At 28.7% G+C, this 17799-nt stretch overlaps 1 protein-coding gene across 1 annotated transcript in view; it reads right to left on the bottom strand.

The window, feature by feature from the left end:
• Positions 1–17573, bottom strand: part of LOC105618026 (dynein heavy chain 8, axonemal) — a 27228-nt gene extending 9655 nt beyond the window's left edge. The window contains exons 1-39 of the mRNA XM_012199569.1: positions 17445–17573; positions 16888–17110; positions 16601–16752; positions 15917–16115; positions 15466–15629; positions 15222–15398; positions 14928–15149; positions 13814–13914; positions 12611–12862; positions 11426–11910; positions 11189–11348; positions 10836–11038; positions 10510–10631; positions 10172–10352; positions 9126–9463; positions 8779–8942; positions 8367–8621; positions 8006–8246; positions 7613–7812; positions 7364–7535; positions 7151–7296; positions 6934–7072; positions 6542–6772; positions 6251–6456; positions 5940–6160; positions 5550–5835; positions 4947–5085; positions 4565–4785; positions 4288–4471; positions 3914–4054; positions 3486–3836; positions 3214–3403; positions 2742–2887; positions 2452–2650; positions 2198–2316; positions 1616–1952; positions 1276–1546; positions 997–1197; positions 666–911 (exon numbers count right to left, since the gene is read on the bottom strand). Coding sequence (XP_012054959.1) covers positions 666–911; positions 997–1197; positions 1276–1546; positions 1616–1952; positions 2198–2316; positions 2452–2650; positions 2742–2887; positions 3214–3403; positions 3486–3836; positions 3914–4054; positions 4288–4471; positions 4565–4785; positions 4947–5085; positions 5550–5835; positions 5940–6160; positions 6251–6456; positions 6542–6772; positions 6934–7072; positions 7151–7296; positions 7364–7535; positions 7613–7812; positions 8006–8246; positions 8367–8621; positions 8779–8942; positions 9126–9463; positions 10172–10352; positions 10510–10631; positions 10836–11038; positions 11189–11348; positions 11426–11910; positions 12611–12862; positions 13814–13914; positions 14928–15149; positions 15222–15398; positions 15466–15629; positions 15917–16115; positions 16601–16752; positions 16888–17110; positions 17445–17573 — 8114 coding nt within the window. The remainder of the gene's footprint in view (positions 1–665; positions 912–996; positions 1198–1275; positions 1547–1615; positions 1953–2197; positions 2317–2451; positions 2651–2741; positions 2888–3213; positions 3404–3485; positions 3837–3913; positions 4055–4287; positions 4472–4564; positions 4786–4946; positions 5086–5549; positions 5836–5939; positions 6161–6250; positions 6457–6541; positions 6773–6933; positions 7073–7150; positions 7297–7363; positions 7536–7612; positions 7813–8005; positions 8247–8366; positions 8622–8778; positions 8943–9125; positions 9464–10171; positions 10353–10509; positions 10632–10835; positions 11039–11188; positions 11349–11425; positions 11911–12610; positions 12863–13813; positions 13915–14927; positions 15150–15221; positions 15399–15465; positions 15630–15916; positions 16116–16600; positions 16753–16887; positions 17111–17444) is intronic.
• Positions 17574–17799: the final 226 nt, after the last annotated feature.

A 17799-nucleotide genomic window follows, 5' to 3' on the forward strand; every position in this document is an offset into this window, starting at 1 on the left:
CGTGTGTGTGTGTGTGTGTGTGTCGTGTGTGTGTGTGTGTGTGTGTGTGTGTGTGTGTGTGTGTGTGTGTGTGTGTGTGTGTGTGTGTGTGTGTGTAAATTATACGTGCGTGTGCGCGTAAATAGATGAATTAGGAAATATCAGTTGCGACTAAATGATTTTAAGGTAATAATGAAAAAAAAAACTAGTTGCTTTAAAATATAAAGAATGAAATCGCCCTTTGTTTATGTAAAAACATTTTCAAAAATTATCTAAGATATCAAAAAATGTCTTATATACGAATAAGAAGTTTTGCAATAAAATTATCTATTTATTTATGAAAAATATAAAATATTTTTAAAAAGTAATTATTTCCAAAATTTATATTGTTAAAATTATTCTTTACGAATATTATTGACATAAATAAATAGAGGTAATTTCGTTATAAGACTTTTGTATAAATTATTTGTTAATATCTTGAATAGTTTTTCATATGATAGGTATAACGAAGGAACTACTGGAATAACTGTTTTGCATAGAAAAAATGATTTTACTCCTTAAAACCATTTATTAGCCGTAACATTTCCTAAATTTATTTATTCATGTAACTGCGTACAAAGTTTTATTAAAATCAGAATTTGACACTTCGTGAGATTGCTTTGTTAGTAAAATTTTGATATACTCACCTAGATAATGTTATTTGAAAGAAATTAAATCCTGCAATGAAGGATGCCAGTCGCGTTAGGCTCTGTTTTCCGGATCCTCCTATACCGACCAGCAACGCATTGCCCCTGGGAACTCCAAGTATTCGTGATATTCGTATCAAATGCACCAGCGCGTCATGGAAGAATACCAGATCAAGATGTATACCGCGTATATATTCGTTAAATTGTTCCATATTTTGTTGAATTTTCGTAATAACATCATCGTAACTGCGAGTGACATAAAAATATATATGCGTTTATTAGTTTTTAAATTCATTGCATCAGATAAAAAATTCGACTTGTACTGATGTACCTCGGTATTTCCTCATAAATCTTTGGTGCCTCTAATACAAAATCTTCTGGCTCTTCACCTGTCGGTTCTGGTGGTTCGCGCAAAAAGTTAACGAAATATGTCTCAACTGGGGAATAATATTGAAAATCTACATTTAACATCTTCTCCGCGGTCCGCCGCAACGTATTTTGGAACCATTCTTTATCAGCGGCAATGATGAAGCTAGGAATGTTTTATTACATATTTAAGCAAATTAAGTTATAAAAATATATTTATTTCATAATTTTAAGAACAACGAACCGATCTGCTATCACACGCATGCATTCATGCTCCCATAATTTCAGCAGTGTTGTTATAGATTCACATTCGGCTCTCTCTATTCTGAGTATTCCCTCCCAAATGCGAGAGAGATCACACAAGTTAAAAACATAATGGAATTTGGCTGGAGTTGGTAACATCTTCGCTTTAGTTTGCTGCCATAATATTCGAGTCAGTGGAATAAGCTTCGGTAAGAAATTAACGATGGTTTCGGAAAATCTTGTAATGCAAAAGTAGCCTTGGCCAATAACATCTGTAATTTTAAATTCATATTGTATAAATTGTATTTTATGTTTTACTAAATGAGCGATTGTAAACATACTGAAAATTGTGTCTAAGGATTTATTGGACGGTAATGTGCAATTAAAAATATTAAACTGCCGTTTCAATCGCGACGGAATATCATTTCGTCCTCCACCCGGCTGATGCATCGCAGCAAGTAACATAATATCTTGTATAGTGCAAAAGTCGCCCGGTTTATCCAGGGAGTAGAATCCTTTGTACTCCATTAACTGACGTACGATCTCGTTTGTAATTTGATCGCCCCATTCGTTTATAGCTGGCATATTTATATCATCAATAAAGATGGTCATTTTGCGTCCACCAGGAGGACCATAAGTGCTACCCACTCGCTTTTCAACGTAGTTCTCGAATACACGCTGAAGAAAGCGATAGATAAATTCGCGCAATAAAATAATAAACATAGTCATATATCATCGCAATTAAAAGCTTATGTAATTGATTTATTTATTATATAATGCTTATAACGTTCGACTTATTATAAGATTATTCTTTTTAATTGACCTTTTTATATTGTTCATTTTTTTCTTCTTTTTTTTTAATGTAAAGAAAAAAAAGAAAATATGAATGCAAGAAGTTCAGTCAAAAAGAACAAACTAATTACTTGAACCATGTTGGGCGTGGATGCTGAAGAAAAATTGAAAAACTTATTTAAATGATATTCGGGATCATGCTTAGACATGTAACTTTTTATCATTACGCTTTTTGCGGTGCCGGCTTCTCCTATTGCATAATTAATTCATATTATGTAATTAATGTAATTATAATAATATTACATATTAATATTATTAATATATAATCTATTAAACATTGGCTAAACAAAACTTATTATTGAAATTATGTTATACGCTCGCCTACCTATTAAAAGTACTGCCTTTTCCTGCTTTGCAATAATATCAATTAAATATAATGTCCTAGTATTATCAATGTTAGGAACAAGAATAGTATAATATTCTAAAATACGATCTGAGGGATATTCAAATTCTGGCACTTTTTTATTCCAATGTATCCACTCTCCATCATCTGATACTAGGTATTCAAAAATAGTTTCATCTTCCTATAAATTGAACATTTATAAAATAAAAAATATTAATAATGGTATGCATTGTTTAAGTGATTAAAAAAATGTCAAATTATCATATACGAACTGTATACTTTGGCCAGTTACAATTTGATTCATGATTCACAAGATATTCCTGTAATGCTAATCGTCCATCTAATTCTAGCATTGCACCCAAACTCCACATAAGAGAGAATAGAAAAAGTTTCTCGATATGCTGCTCAGATAATATTTCTAGAAATTATAATTTTGATGAAATATTGGATAAGTACTTAAAAAATATAATTTAATTATAAAGTAAAATTATTTAATTTGTTTTATATAAAAATTAATGAAAATTTTCTAAATACAAATTATTTTCTCAAATTATTTTCTAACAATATATTAAAAAATAGGAAACTTAAGATTAATGAATTATAAAAATATTTAAAAGAAATACGCAAATATAAAGCGATAAAAACAATATGTTCTAACAAAGTGCTTGCTGTTTGACGTTAATATTACATAGCCATGTTGAGTGAATAAATATTTGAATGTAAAAGAGAAATTCTCGTATTTACTAGTTGGGTCGGAATTTCCAACATTTAAACCTTCCAATAAGTCAATACATTGCCGTATGTAAACTGCTTCCAAAAGCATCATTTTAGTTTGAAGCTTTGTTTGAACGAATGTGTGGGCATCTCCATATATTTTATGAAATAACGCTCGTAGCACTTGATCCTCGTTGCTGGAACATTTTCTAAGCCAACCCTGTATTGAAAGTATTGTAACATTACAATCGATTACTGCAGAGGAAAGATCTCATTATTACAAAATCCCAAATCCATATTACCTCTAAAATTGAATTCCATTTTAGCACAGAGGCACTGACGAATACCATTCCCATACGCGATATAGTCGCTGGGGACGCATTATCCACATTGTCAGGTTCGAACACTAATTTAGTATTTGGTGTCATTATAATACGATCACCATTTGCCAATGTTAACGTTTTATTGTCATCCAGAACAGAATTTAAATTTTCAATCCATACTGCGTCAACGGGACCATCTAATACTATCCATAAATTTTCTGTTTTCTTCGTGGTTTGCATGGATTTTCGCCATATAATGGAAAATATACCATCTGTCCAATCATTCGTCACAACATCGAGTTTTCCAAACATTTGAGATGTAGTTATTGCCTATTTTTTTTTTAAGAATTATTTCTATCGATATATTTAATAGAATGAAGAACTATTATTCATTAATAGATACTGACTTTTGGATTCATCCTAATTTCCTTATGCGGTATACCTATTTCTGTTAGAGCCCTCATTAGCGCCCACGTGCATCGCGTTTTACCAGATCCTGTTGGTCCAAGAATCATCAAACCATGGCGAACGAGGGAGGTCTCGTATAACTGCAAATCATCATATCATTTTTATTTTTTTTCTCTATAATCATATAACTTATATTAATTCAGCGTATATACTTAAACCCTTAAAAAGAAATTTTTTTTAATTATTTACGCAAAACAATTTTGTTTAAAAAACAGATATTTACTTGTAAAATTTTCAAATAGAAGCGAACAAAAAGGAAGACTAATAAAGAGATATAAGTAGATGTAAAGATATTAAAATTAATATTAAGTACCTGAATAGTTTTCAAATTCCATTCTCTGTGATTCATTATTCCAAGAGTGACAGTGGCGTTAGCTATTGCTTTTTGTAATTCTTTATACGTTTTGATTGTTAACTTTACACCCGGGAACATATCTTCAATAAGTGACATAAAAAGAGATTCGTCTTCATCCACTAATTTTGATAAATTCATATCACTAAAAAAATTGATTCACATTTTAATTATCTCTCCTTTCTGTATATTCCAGAAACTTCTTAGAACAAAAAATACAACAATTGATAACATTTACCGTAGTACTCTCATAAGCGTGGTTTCCTCAGAATCAGTAGGATGCGCGCGTTTCTGAGCGCCAAGTGTGCGTAAGCACGACAGGATGTTCCTTAATCCAAAATCATAATGTACCTGCTTGCTGAGTTGTTCCTCGCACAAATTGTACAATATGAAAAATTTTCGCGCTAATACCACATTCTCTTTGAAGCCACACGCCGCGAGTTTTACTCGCATTATGATCTAAACAAGTGGAATTAAATTTATATACGTTAAAATTCATGTACGTTAAATTAAATTTTATAATGAGGAAAATTTTATAAATCCGATTTTTTACAGATTTATATAGGTACGTACGAACACTCCATATTTTAATATGTAAAAAAAAGATAATATTTTCGTACTTGTCTGTCAGGAATCATCATTGCCACACTTCTAAATTGTATTTTTAAATTTTCCGGTAGTTCTTGTCGACCAGCATATCCGGGATTCATTGTAAGAAATATTCCGAATTCATAATTGAGTTTATACATTTCGCCGTCACTGCAAATAAAGCGTACGTATCCGTTTGCTAAAGATAATATAATTTATAATTGGAAGCTATTTAATAAATATTAATATTTATTAAAAATCGTGTAAATAGTAACAAAAAATAAAAAAAATTTTTTTAAATGTATTTTTTGAAAATATTAACTTTTAAATTTAAAACTTAATTTTATATAATAAATAATTATCGAATTTATAATTGGTTTTAACATTCTTCCATTTTTACAAATAGCGCATATCGATCAATTTGCTAAAGATATCATTTACTATAATATCATATTTACTACAAAAATAAAAATTATTTAATAAATTATTTGTTAAAAATTATTATATAATTAGTAAAATTAGAAGAAAATTAAAAAGAATGAAACTTTATTTTACAAAGACATTTTGTTTTAAATTTCTGTATTTAAAATAAAAATCTTAATTTTGTATAATAAATAATTATTGATTCTTTGTACCTGAACAAGAAAGTTATCTTTCGCTCTTTTCGCGCATTCAACACGATTGCTATTTGCTGTGCAGCGACGGAGAGCACCGGTAAATCAATTCGATTAAATTCATCAAAACATCCCCAGCTACCGGATTGTGCTATTCCTTTAAATATTCTGCCTAAACCTCGGAAATCCATTTGATCAGAACAATTAAAAACAACAACGTATTTTCCTAGTGCTTTCCCCATGTCTTTCGTCGTTTCTGTTTTACCCGTACCAGCCGGACCTGTGGGATTTCCGCCAAAATTCATTCCTAAAAAAAAGTAGGTTCAAGGGATGGTAAATGACATGATGTAAAAACAGTATAAATTCTATTTTACACGCAATTCTATTTTGCTTTTGCTACAAGTATCATACCCACGGCTTGTGCCAGTGTTATGTAACATCTGTCTGTCAGCGGTGTAATTGCAAGTCGATCTGTGCAACCTAAAAATTCATTTTGATAAATGAAATCCACGTCAGTTATCTTAATTGAAACGTCCTCTGTATCAATATCATAATAGAATCGATTCTGTTTCAACCATTCAAAATCATGTATACTTCGAATTCTGAGACGACATAGCTCATCAAATATATCTCTGAAAAAAATTTATAAATGCAATTTATTTTCCATATTCTTCATCATATAATTGATAATTATGAGGTAAATATTTAAATAAATAAAATACCTTTGATGAACGTGTATTGTTATTAAACATTCATATTTTATTCTGGCATACTTTGTAAGATCTTTAACGGTTACTTCTATGAGATTATTTAGCAAATCTAGAAACCATTGATTGGTCCTTTTCATTATCGTTCTATCACGTTTAGCTATCGTCATTGCTATTTCGGAATCTCGTGTCCATAAAACTTGTAATGCTAATAGGCCCACCTGCGAAAAATGAATATATATCTAGAATTGATGTACAATTTCCATTTATTGAATATACGAATTTTGTATATGCACATCATCTTACTTGCAAAACAGAATTCTCTATCAATAACAAGATGTCGAATTCAGGTGTACGAAGTGATTGCAGCCCTAGCGAAATCACAGCACCAACGGATTGCTGATGGACTGTTAACAGAACGTTTAACCAGTTCTCCACGCCTCCTGTACATCCAACTTCTTTTTCCAACGTTATTTGTTCCCCTTCTCGTGAATACATTGCTACAATTTTATCATATTCCTTTTCGGCAAACTTCAGCTATATATAGAAGATAATAAAGTTTGTGAATATTAAAAAAATATAAGATAGAAGAAGCTTAATATAGGACTTAATATAAAAACAACAATTATTTTTGTAACGTGACAAAATTGTCACACTGTAATTTTATCTTACTAATGCATCATAATAAAGCTCATTACTTTTGCTATATTATCAAAAAAGCCATCAAGATAATTTTGAATCGTATGGCAATCTGCTGCTTGTCCAAGAATTTCCAACAAAGTAGGATCTGATATGAAGCAGAATCTTGGGAAAATAACTCGCTTGGTTTCCAAATAACTGTATTAATAGAATTGTTCTAATTAAACTTGACGGTCTGCGAACAATTATTTCATTTTGTTTCAATAATATGTATACCCGCTAAGAGATTTTTGGCACGATTCTAACTGTTCCAGTAAATGAGGTAAAAACTGGCTCATTGTCTCATCCCCAACACATGTTTCCACCGCATTTAATGTTTCGTGAGCGCGAAACATAAGTTTGACCCAAGCCTTATCGATCATCTAAAACGTAAAAATACACGTTATATCATTTTATTGACAATGTCATTGTAAGTTTTTTTAAAAGTACGTTAAAGCGTTTTGCTTCAGTAGGCAACTGCTTCGCTATGTCGCCGCCAATAAATACTGCTTCCAGATAAGCCCACAAATTCTGTACAGTTAACCATTTCGCCAATATTTCCGATGTATTGCTAAGCTTGGTCTGCCACAACTGAATCTCTTTTTTAAACGGTACATTGTAACTGTATAATGTTGAATATGAATGTAGTATATATCATAAAACATAATAATTTTTCAGATTTAGAGTTATCTAATATACCGATTTGCCAGCAAAGAGCTTATGAGCATTAAACTGTCTTCCAGGAGCGCTATTATTTCAGCCGTTTCAATACCTTTCAACAGTAATTCGCCTCTTTGCTTGAAAGAGGAAAATTGCAGATTTATAACAGCCCAATCCGCAATTATTTGCTTCAATTTAAATTCGATATCTTGTTCCTTCACTGCGCTAATACATATGTCCTATAACATATTTAAGTATAATTTTTGTATTCTGTTGTAATATATTGTAATATATTGTACAATAGTTTGTAAAAAATAATACATATAATATATATATATATATATATATATATACATATAATATACATACATATAATAAATATTTACTAATAGTAACTGAAAGCTTAGAATTTTGCAGTCTAATTAAGCATACCTCAACATCATCTTTATATTTCAATAAAGGTGCCTGCATAACATTTGCTAAGGTAAACATTTCAGATTTCACATCAAAGAAATATTTACAAAGTTTAGATAGTTTTTCCCAGTGCCTGTCTTTCATGGCTTTATTAGCCATCATCTCTAATAGTGGGCACATTTCATTGAAATCGTCAATTTTCTTTTTTAGATCGACATATGCGGGCCATTCTCTCATACCTTTAGGTAACTTTCGACATCTATAATGATATAGAACAATATTATTTTAAGAATTTAATAGTATCATGTTAAAACATTTTCATTTCATTATATTATATAATTAAATCTTATTAAATGCATGTAAATGCAATCTGACTTACTTATTTTGGAATTCGACTAATTCAGTTATAATTGACTCAATATCAATTTCGAACCATGGAATATCATAATAGCTATCGATAGTGCGCATAACTTGCAAATACAATGTATATAACTTCTGCAATAAATGAAGTTCTTTTTTTCTCTGTTGTAAAGCTGGATATTCTGTTACTTCTATGCCGAATAAGCTTTCGCCACTACTATAAGTCTCGTACCTTTCCCACAATTCTTCAAAACGTGCTTGAAACAGGATAACTCTTAAAACACGGACAGAAAAAAGTATATTATGATTAATATAGTGTTTTATTTAAATTTAAGAATATTAGTTATAAAATTAAATATTTTTTATCAATATACTATACACCCAATCTCATATTTTGCAGAAAATATGAGATACTAGAAGAAACATTATACCGTTCACTGGCTTCTTTTGCGGGTATTCCTTCAATCATTGGGCCATTGAGTTCAAAATCAATGTCAAATTGAGCTACCTTCTTTTTAAGAACCGCAACTCCATCAATAAGTTCCTTTTTCAATGGCTCTTGCATTTCACATATAACTATTTGAACTTGCTTCGCCTATAAAAATATAGATATTACTTATTGCGGAGAAAAATGAAAGAGATTGCTTTGAAACATAATTATTATTAATATATACCTATATTTATACATATTGAGTAGAGAGAGGTTCTTTGAAAAAGTCATTATTGAAATATATCAATAAATATTAAATAGAATTAAATTATAAAAACAAATTAATACTATATTGAGCATGTTGTTGAAATTGTATCTCAATCCGTCTACTATATCTTGATCTTCTTTTAATATATCGATATTAAATTTTCCCATTAATGTATAAGTCTCTTCAATCAAGATTAGTTCCATGTCTATTGATACGAAATCATCTCGTATTTCTGCCAAGCATTTCATTGCGACTCTAACATCTTCTAAATCCTTAATATGCCTCGATAGAACTTTATTCTTTTCAAGAATATAATCTGTTATTTTTTGTAATTTTTTCTTGTACGTATTTGATAACATGACACCCAATGACTTTTTCCATGCATTTACTTCGACAAGAAATGCTAATTTTAATTTTTCTATAAAATAAAGGAATTTTTAAATAATTAAAAAAAACTTTCTTTTATTTAAATTAAGTAATATAAAATATATGCTATAATATAATAGATGAAATATACATAAAAAATTGTTAAAAATAATAATTGATGCATGCCAAAGCAAATATTATGTTATTAGTGATTTTTTTAAATTTTTTAGGAGAAAGAAAAAACTTTTTTTTTCTCTAAAAAAATTATCTTAATAAATAAAAATATGAACAATCTCTGTGTGTGCAAAATTGTTAATATGTATATTTAAATAATTTAAACAGAAAAATTAAAATTTTATTAAATTTTATTAAATTTTATTAAATTCGTTAAAACTATTAAAATTTTAACATGTAAGTCCAAGTAAAAATGCAAGTCAAAACGTTATAAGTTCAAATGCACAATAAACTTACAATACTTGAGTTGCTATCTATTTTTCTTGTAGTAGCATTTTCTACGCCAAATATAGATCATGTTCGTATACTGCAATGTCAGTACAGTATATAGTATACGTAACGGGAACTATAGATTTTCAGTACTGGCAGTCAACTGGCAGTAATATACGAACATGGCCATTATTAGTATATGATAGACCGTAGTACTTACAACTTATTCAGACAATAAAACGCATTTTCATAATTTTAATAGGTATTTACAACATGATACGCCTCAATCATAACAATATCTATTATTTTCACATACCTGTGTTAATTTGAAGAGGACCAAGTATATGTTGTTCAGGTAAATTTTTTATTTCTATCTTTAAATTTTCATATTCCATAAATTTCTCTTTGATTTCTTGTATAAGAGGTTTAGAATCAATAAACGCTTGTATAATCTCATTTCTATTTTCTGCCCATATGTAGGAATATCGCAAATATGACTAGGATAAAAAAATAATTATAATTATGATAATAGGACATTAGTATATAAGTTACAACACAAATATAACAATGCTGTACAAAATTAAGCTAAATATAATAATGTAAATGTATACGTATAAACATATGTATATAGGAAATAGTATTTATATTATATACGTTGCCAACTTTGGAGACATCATCTCTCAACAGTAATATTAAACCTTGCAGACTTATTGAACTGCGGATTACGTCTTTGTGCTCGGACACGTTTTGAAAATAGGTATTGCGCAAATTTTTATCTGGATAACGTAAACAATAAATAATTTCAATAAGTAATAAATTTAGTCATCTCCTATATTATGATAATAATAGAAATAGAAATTAGATAATAATCTATCTAAAAAATTGCTTAATAATGAAAAATTATGAAATAAAAATTTATTATATGTGTTTGTTATTACTATTAATTCGAATATTTTATAATATTATAGTCTATTATTTACCAAAAGCTCGTGCATTTGTAGAATATTGTTGTCCCCACGCAGACACGTTTTTGTGTGTTTCTATAATATTTGTTATAACTTTACCGAAATCATTTTGCAACTCTTCTATTGATGGAATAATTATGATATTTGGTATTTGTAAAACGAAATATGTCATCATGATCGGAATTTCTTGCTCTACTGCAATATCTTTAACTAATACGCTGAAACATAAACACATTTATATATTAATTTATTTTTTGTTTTGTTTCTTATTTTACTTTTATTATATATTTAAAATAAAATAACGTAAATATGAGAAGCACATTACAGAAAAATATAAATATGTTAAATACACGCATTAAATTAAATACCTCATAATGGTTGCTTTCTTCTTTAATAAGTCTAAAGATTTTTTAGTACACTTTACCAAAGCTTCTATTAACTTATTATTGTAATATGCAAAAAGTTCCATACAATCATTATACACTTGATTTATCTTAACTTTGTTTGTTCTTTCGATGTAACCAAAACCTATATTTAACAAATTACTTATTAATTATAACAAAATAATATAAAATTATGTGAATATTTTTTAAAGGATACAATACCCGGCTCAAATGGTCCTTGTATTAATCTAGTTTCGGATCCGACTTTGTGTATTTTTTCGAGATCCATCCAATTGTATTTAATGTCTTGCACGGTAGGATCAGTTATAACATCTATAAATTTATTAATAATCATGATAACAGCCTTCTCTATCGCCGAAGATTTGATTTCCAAATCAATTGCTATTTTATCTGTAAAAGCTATATTATCGGCTAAAAGTTGTTCTGAACTTTTCGGGTATTCATCTAATTTTAATAACATTGTTTCTGCAATAGATTCAAGTACTTCATCTACTCTCGCTTCTTTTATATCTGCCACCTCCTTAATGAATATCTGCGTTTTTTTTATCTCTTCCTCTATTTTAGCGCATGCGTTGGAAATTTTTAATGAGGACCATGTAATTACTGATACACACGGTTGAAAAGCAATTTCAAGATTGACAAGTACAATTTTCATTAAGTTTAAAAATAAAATCGGGATTGATTTTCTGCACACAATACAATAAACGCATGAATATATACATACGCAAAAATTTTATTCGATATTTATAAAATTTATATACCTAAGAGCATCATTTTTCTTAAGTAATTTTTTCACTCTTTCATATGATGAAAATATTTTGTCTTCGCAAAAAATTAATATTTGTATAAAATCTGGCATTTCCAATCCAAACTTAGACATATGTTCGGATTCTCGTATTATTTCGTAAATGTAAGAATCAAAATTTAGACAGTACTTATTTGTCTTTGGATGACGCACAAGCATAGGGGATGATAATGCCAAGCGAACCTAGTAATTGAAAACTATTTTTAAACTAATCATTTTAGGATATATATGCATGTGCAAAATTTCCGAAATATTCTCTTTCCTAAAAATGAAAAATCAATAAATTGAACGTTTTTACTTTTTATATTTACGTCATCGCACATTTTAAACTCTGTAAAAAATTAATTTAAAAAATACTACACTCTTAAATAAAACTATTTTATTTCACATGTACAAAAAAATATATTTATTTAATTCCGGAAATTAAAATGTTTAGAAAGTATCTACTAACTAATATATAAAAATCAACTTAAATAATAATGATGATACTTACAATGTTAGCTGAATCATACCACGCTTTGTAATATATTAACTCGTAATGAATAAATACACTGATGAGTGTATTATATATTTTAATACACTTCTGCATAGACTCATGCGTAATCACTCTGTGATGTGATCTAAACATATTCATAGGAACTTCAATACGTTTATATAACTGCCGGATCCATAGGATTCGACCAGTTACGGGTGGAATATTCCTTGGTACAGGTGGATCGGATCTATTTTCATTATAACTATCGCGGATATCTTCGATCTCTTGTTCAAACATCGAAATGAGTTCTATACATTTTCTATCAATTCTCAGTTGCTTGAGATTCAATTTTTGAAATCTGGAACGACGTAAAATTAATTAAATATCTGTCCTTTTTCTATGAACTAGTTCATGAAAAGAACGATTTTGCTGAAGTATCCAAAATTTAATTAGATACCAGATCTAAAAATAATTTTGTTAGATCAAAATAATTATAGAAAACTCAAGCAATACCGTGCGAAATTTTAACATTGGCAATTAATTTGCTTACATCTTACATAATTATTTTGATAGTTCAATAAATTATTTGCAGATCTCTATATCTAGCTAAATTTTCAAATATTTTATTTTTAGATATTTCAATAAAATTGTTATTTCTGTCTATAAATACACTTTGGAAACATCACAGAGCTATACTAGTATCTTAAAACAGTTTTGTATAAATATGTAATATAAACCGATGAAATAAAAACCGATGAATGAAGTGATAAAAAGAAAGAAAGAGAACTTAGTGCAATTTAGTACAGGGAGTGCAGTGAAAAAGAACAGATCATATGTGATCAGATGATATATTCTTACATAGTAAATATTTTTACATGGTTAAATAATAAATATGTTAAGAAATTTGTACTACCTAGCTATTAAATATAAACTCTGCGTTATGTTTGGCATGAGAGAAATGCAATTATAAAAAAACGTTCGTAGTTCCAAGTCGGTTTCCGCTACGTTCTTTTTGAATTCATCATAATCAACATCAAAATACGGTTTTCTGTGATCTAAAGGATCATACATCTGAGAAAAAATCTTTTTAAAATAATTCGTATACTTTTGTGCGTATATATTAATTCCTTCTATAGTCGAACTGTGCAAAATGGAATACATCCGTGCTGCTTCAAGGATGTCCATGATCTATATTATATATTGCGAATAAAGTAATAATATAATCTAAAAATGTGACTTATTTTTGCATTGATTATTACTTACTTTTATTATTCTTGTCTTAAAAGTGGCAAATTTTCCAAAAACATACATTTCAGATATCTCGAAACGCTTCTCATCTGAAGATTCCTCGACTTTCTTACACATATCGTCATAACATTTATGATATGTCTCACAGAGCTTAATACAATCCTGCGAAATAATCGCTGATACTATGGTTTAATTTATAAGGCGATAATAGTATGTAATAGGAGAAAACATCTCTCTTATATGTTTTCGTCTTATTTTTACCTTTATTTTAGATATCATAGTACATTTTGTTTCGTTCCAAATGCTTATTTTTCCATTCTCTGTTAAGTATGCTTTACATGCTAATATCATCTGATTAGTTATCTAAATAGAAATTGGAAATCGATGTGATAAAAAGTAACTAAGTAACTCATATAACAATATAATAGTTATTAGTAGACTGCGGATATTTATGCAAAATACTTAACTGAATATTAATTATCGGACAATTTTAGCAGTCAATCGTTGTTCGTTAAAAAGTTATTAAAAAGTAAAGTAAAAAGATTGAGATTGCCATCTGTAAATGTGCAATTTATGCAAAATATACATTTTATGCAAAATATTCAGTTATTTTCAAGTATTTTGCATAAATATCCGCAGTCTAGTTATAGGAGTTTGGTGATTTGCTTCAAAAAGCTCCAACTCAAAAGCTTCAACATTTGAACTTTGAAGCTTAGACGATTTAAAGCTGTGGCATTCGAACTTTGATACTTCGATACTTCAAGCTTCGAATTTTGAAGAATCAAAATTATACAAGTATTAATTTAATGCGGCTAATAATAATAAATTTATTTTCTTAAAAAGATATACAATGTATTTATAAATGTATTTATAAATATACATATATTGTAAATACATTTTCATTTTTTTATTCCCATAAATATACTTTTCAAAGTTTCGAAGGAACTTTAAACTTTGTGAAAGTTTTTTAATATCGAAGATTGAAATCCTTTTAAAATTTCGAATTCTCGAAGTAGTCAAAAGTAAAATAATTCTAATAATTCTTTATTTTAATAAATAACATTTTTTAAAAATAATTTTCTGATATTAATATTAATCGACTTTTAATTATAATTTATATTCTACAATTCAAAATAGCGATTCAAATTTTTAATCAATTAGAAAAACATACATACCTTTACATATACAGCGGTTATCATCCTCCTAGTATTGAAAAATCGCGATGTAGCGTAAATCATACTTATAGCATACATAAGCGCGGGTAAATAATCTCCTATTTTTGTTGGATCTAATCTGTACAACGGTTGTGTAAATTTTTCTAAACCGTACAGATACTTTACGTTATCTTGAGATAAAATATGCACCATTGTAACATGATCTTCTAATTCTTTCCATTTCTATAAATATAATGATATAATATAATAATATTCAATTCAATACATATTACAAATTAATAATTGCAATTGTACCTTGATAAGTTTTGATTTCGCTTCTGTCAGCAATTGTATAAATGCTTGCGTGTAATTGGATTTTATGTGATTCATTATCGAATAAAACTGACTAAACAATCGCCGCCAATACGCAAGTTCTGCATTTGGTCCTACAGTTTCAGTTTCCCTGCGCAATTGTTGACTTTCAACAATAGCCTAGAAAAAATTGCTTTATAAAATCATGAAATTTTATTAAGAGATATATAATTATTCAAAGTCATACCCGTTCCATCAATTTCATCCATATTCGGACATCAGCTTCTACTGCTGTAATAACGTCCAGTTTACGAATGCTCTCTCTAAAATTTTCAGGTAGCGCCAAATATTTCTGGTATAAATCCCAATTAATTTGGAAACATATGATATTTTTTATATCTATCTTCGTCACTATGAGAAAAAAAGAAAAGTATTATCTTCCATTAGAGAAAGATTTATATGATAATTAATTAGGGTTTATTTTTGATAATTTCGAAAAAGAATTCACATTTTCGAAATTAATTCCGAATCTTTTAAAAGTTAAGATGCTTCGAAGTTTCCAAAATTTCGAAGCAGGTAGTTTTAAAGCACCTCAAATTTCGAAAGTTTAGGGTTAATTTAAATTTTTTCAAAGTTTTAAATTTTCGAAATTGTCAAAAATAACAATCTTAAAACAATACAGATCATAAGTTATTTACTATTAAGAAATTCGCAGAAATCTTTAAAATCGCCTATAAAATCATCCTTTATCTTTTCTCCGGCTTCGCTTTTCGACAATTCTCCCCATTGCGTATTAACAGTTAACGTTCGTGCATGCAAACGTGAAATTAAATCAGATATTCCTGCCAGCGCACTTTGCGATGTAGGATCCACCTCCACATATGCATAATATGTTTCCTACGTGGGACGTAAAGTTAAAAGTAGAAAAAATTTTGAGAAAAAAGAACAAAGAAAATGAAAAAAATATATAAATTGCAAATTTCAAAAATAAATATATTTTATAATATATATCTTATAAATGTAAAAGTAAATTAAAATTCTTGTAATATGTTATGAGTAGATATTCCAGAAAATGTGCAAATCTCAAAATGATTCAAGATAGCTCTCATAGAAAAAAGTAAGTCACAATAAAATCATAATGCGAATGTTTGCTTTATCGCATTTGTGATAATACTATGACATCATTATGTAGTTATGCCTTAAAAACTGCACCTTGTGAAAGATGCACTATTATGAAAAACACAGGTCAGAATAACATGATCTCACGTTTATTTTTTGATAATCTCGTAGTGATATCAGAATTTATGATAATTTGACAATTATGAGTACATTATGATGAATGTAATTCTTTTGCTATGAATGGATGCTTTGTATTAACTTACATCGAGTAACTGTTTAATTCCAAATTCCAAATTTGATTTTAATCGATAAACTATAACGCATTTGCCTGAGAATTCTTCAGTAGTACCATCTGTTATGCAACAGCGTATAACTTGCTGTTCTTTACTAAGTTGCGGCGTCCATCGCCCGGATTCTGAGATTATGTAAATTCTACGTATAGTATCACGATGTAGCATGAAAATGTATTGTTGACATAATCACCATCATTAACATTATATTAAAATTGCGCGTAGAAAAAAAAGGAGCAGGAAAATATCCATCGTTATACCAAATGTCGGAGGACTCATAGGCTGAAGATATACAACAATGGCTTGTCTTCCACCTTCAGTGAAGAAACTGCTAAATACATTCACGTATTCATCCTTGTCGAGAATTCCTTCTTCCAGGACCTCAGGGTCTGTGTTTAAAATGTATGCCACAATCTCCAAGACATGTCGATGCGTAATCTTTAGTAATCCTTGTCTGGCATTGCGAATTTCCTTGAATTTTGTCTAAAAAAAATTTTAAAGATAAAAAGACTCACAAATTTCTTTTTAATTATATAGCATTATTAAAGAAAAATTACAGATTATTTTTTACATTTTTATTTAAATATTATGTGTATAATTATGTAAATTTTATATTCATGTAAATATCATCTTCTATTCTCTTAATTTTTTAATCTTTTGTAAATTTAAAGAGTAGCAAAATAATTCTGAGATATTTCTAATTGTTTCTTTTTACTCGATTACATTAAAATTCTCTTGTAAAAGGTAGTAATATTGATATATTAAATATCAGGATTTTTTGTTCATGAAAATATTATAAACCCGCAAAGGTATTTACAAGTCGCTCTTTTGTACTCTCCGTGGGTAAATCTTCCCTTGTACCAATCCTTCTCTTTACTAACTCGGCAATTCGTTGGTCAATAGCTGGTTTCGTGTAATCTCGCGATGTGGGATACGCATTTGCCATTGTTGCAAAAAGAAGAAATCATGAACGTATTAATAAAAGACCTAAAAGAACCTTAAACTAGATATATATAACTACACAACTATAAATATGATGCACTTAATTCTGACAATTCCTCTTCAGTCGGAAATTATGCGTATAAAGCAGGACGGATATAAATAAACGAACATCGTAGAGTATTTTTTCAGAAAAAGTTATTAAAATATTGTAAAACACATTTTATCCATAG

The sequence above is a fragment of the Atta cephalotes genome (assembly GCF_000143395.1).
Source record: "Atta cephalotes unplaced genomic scaffold scaffold00001, whole genome shotgun sequence".
Lineage (NCBI taxonomy): Eukaryota > Metazoa > Arthropoda > Insecta > Hymenoptera > Formicidae > Atta > Atta cephalotes.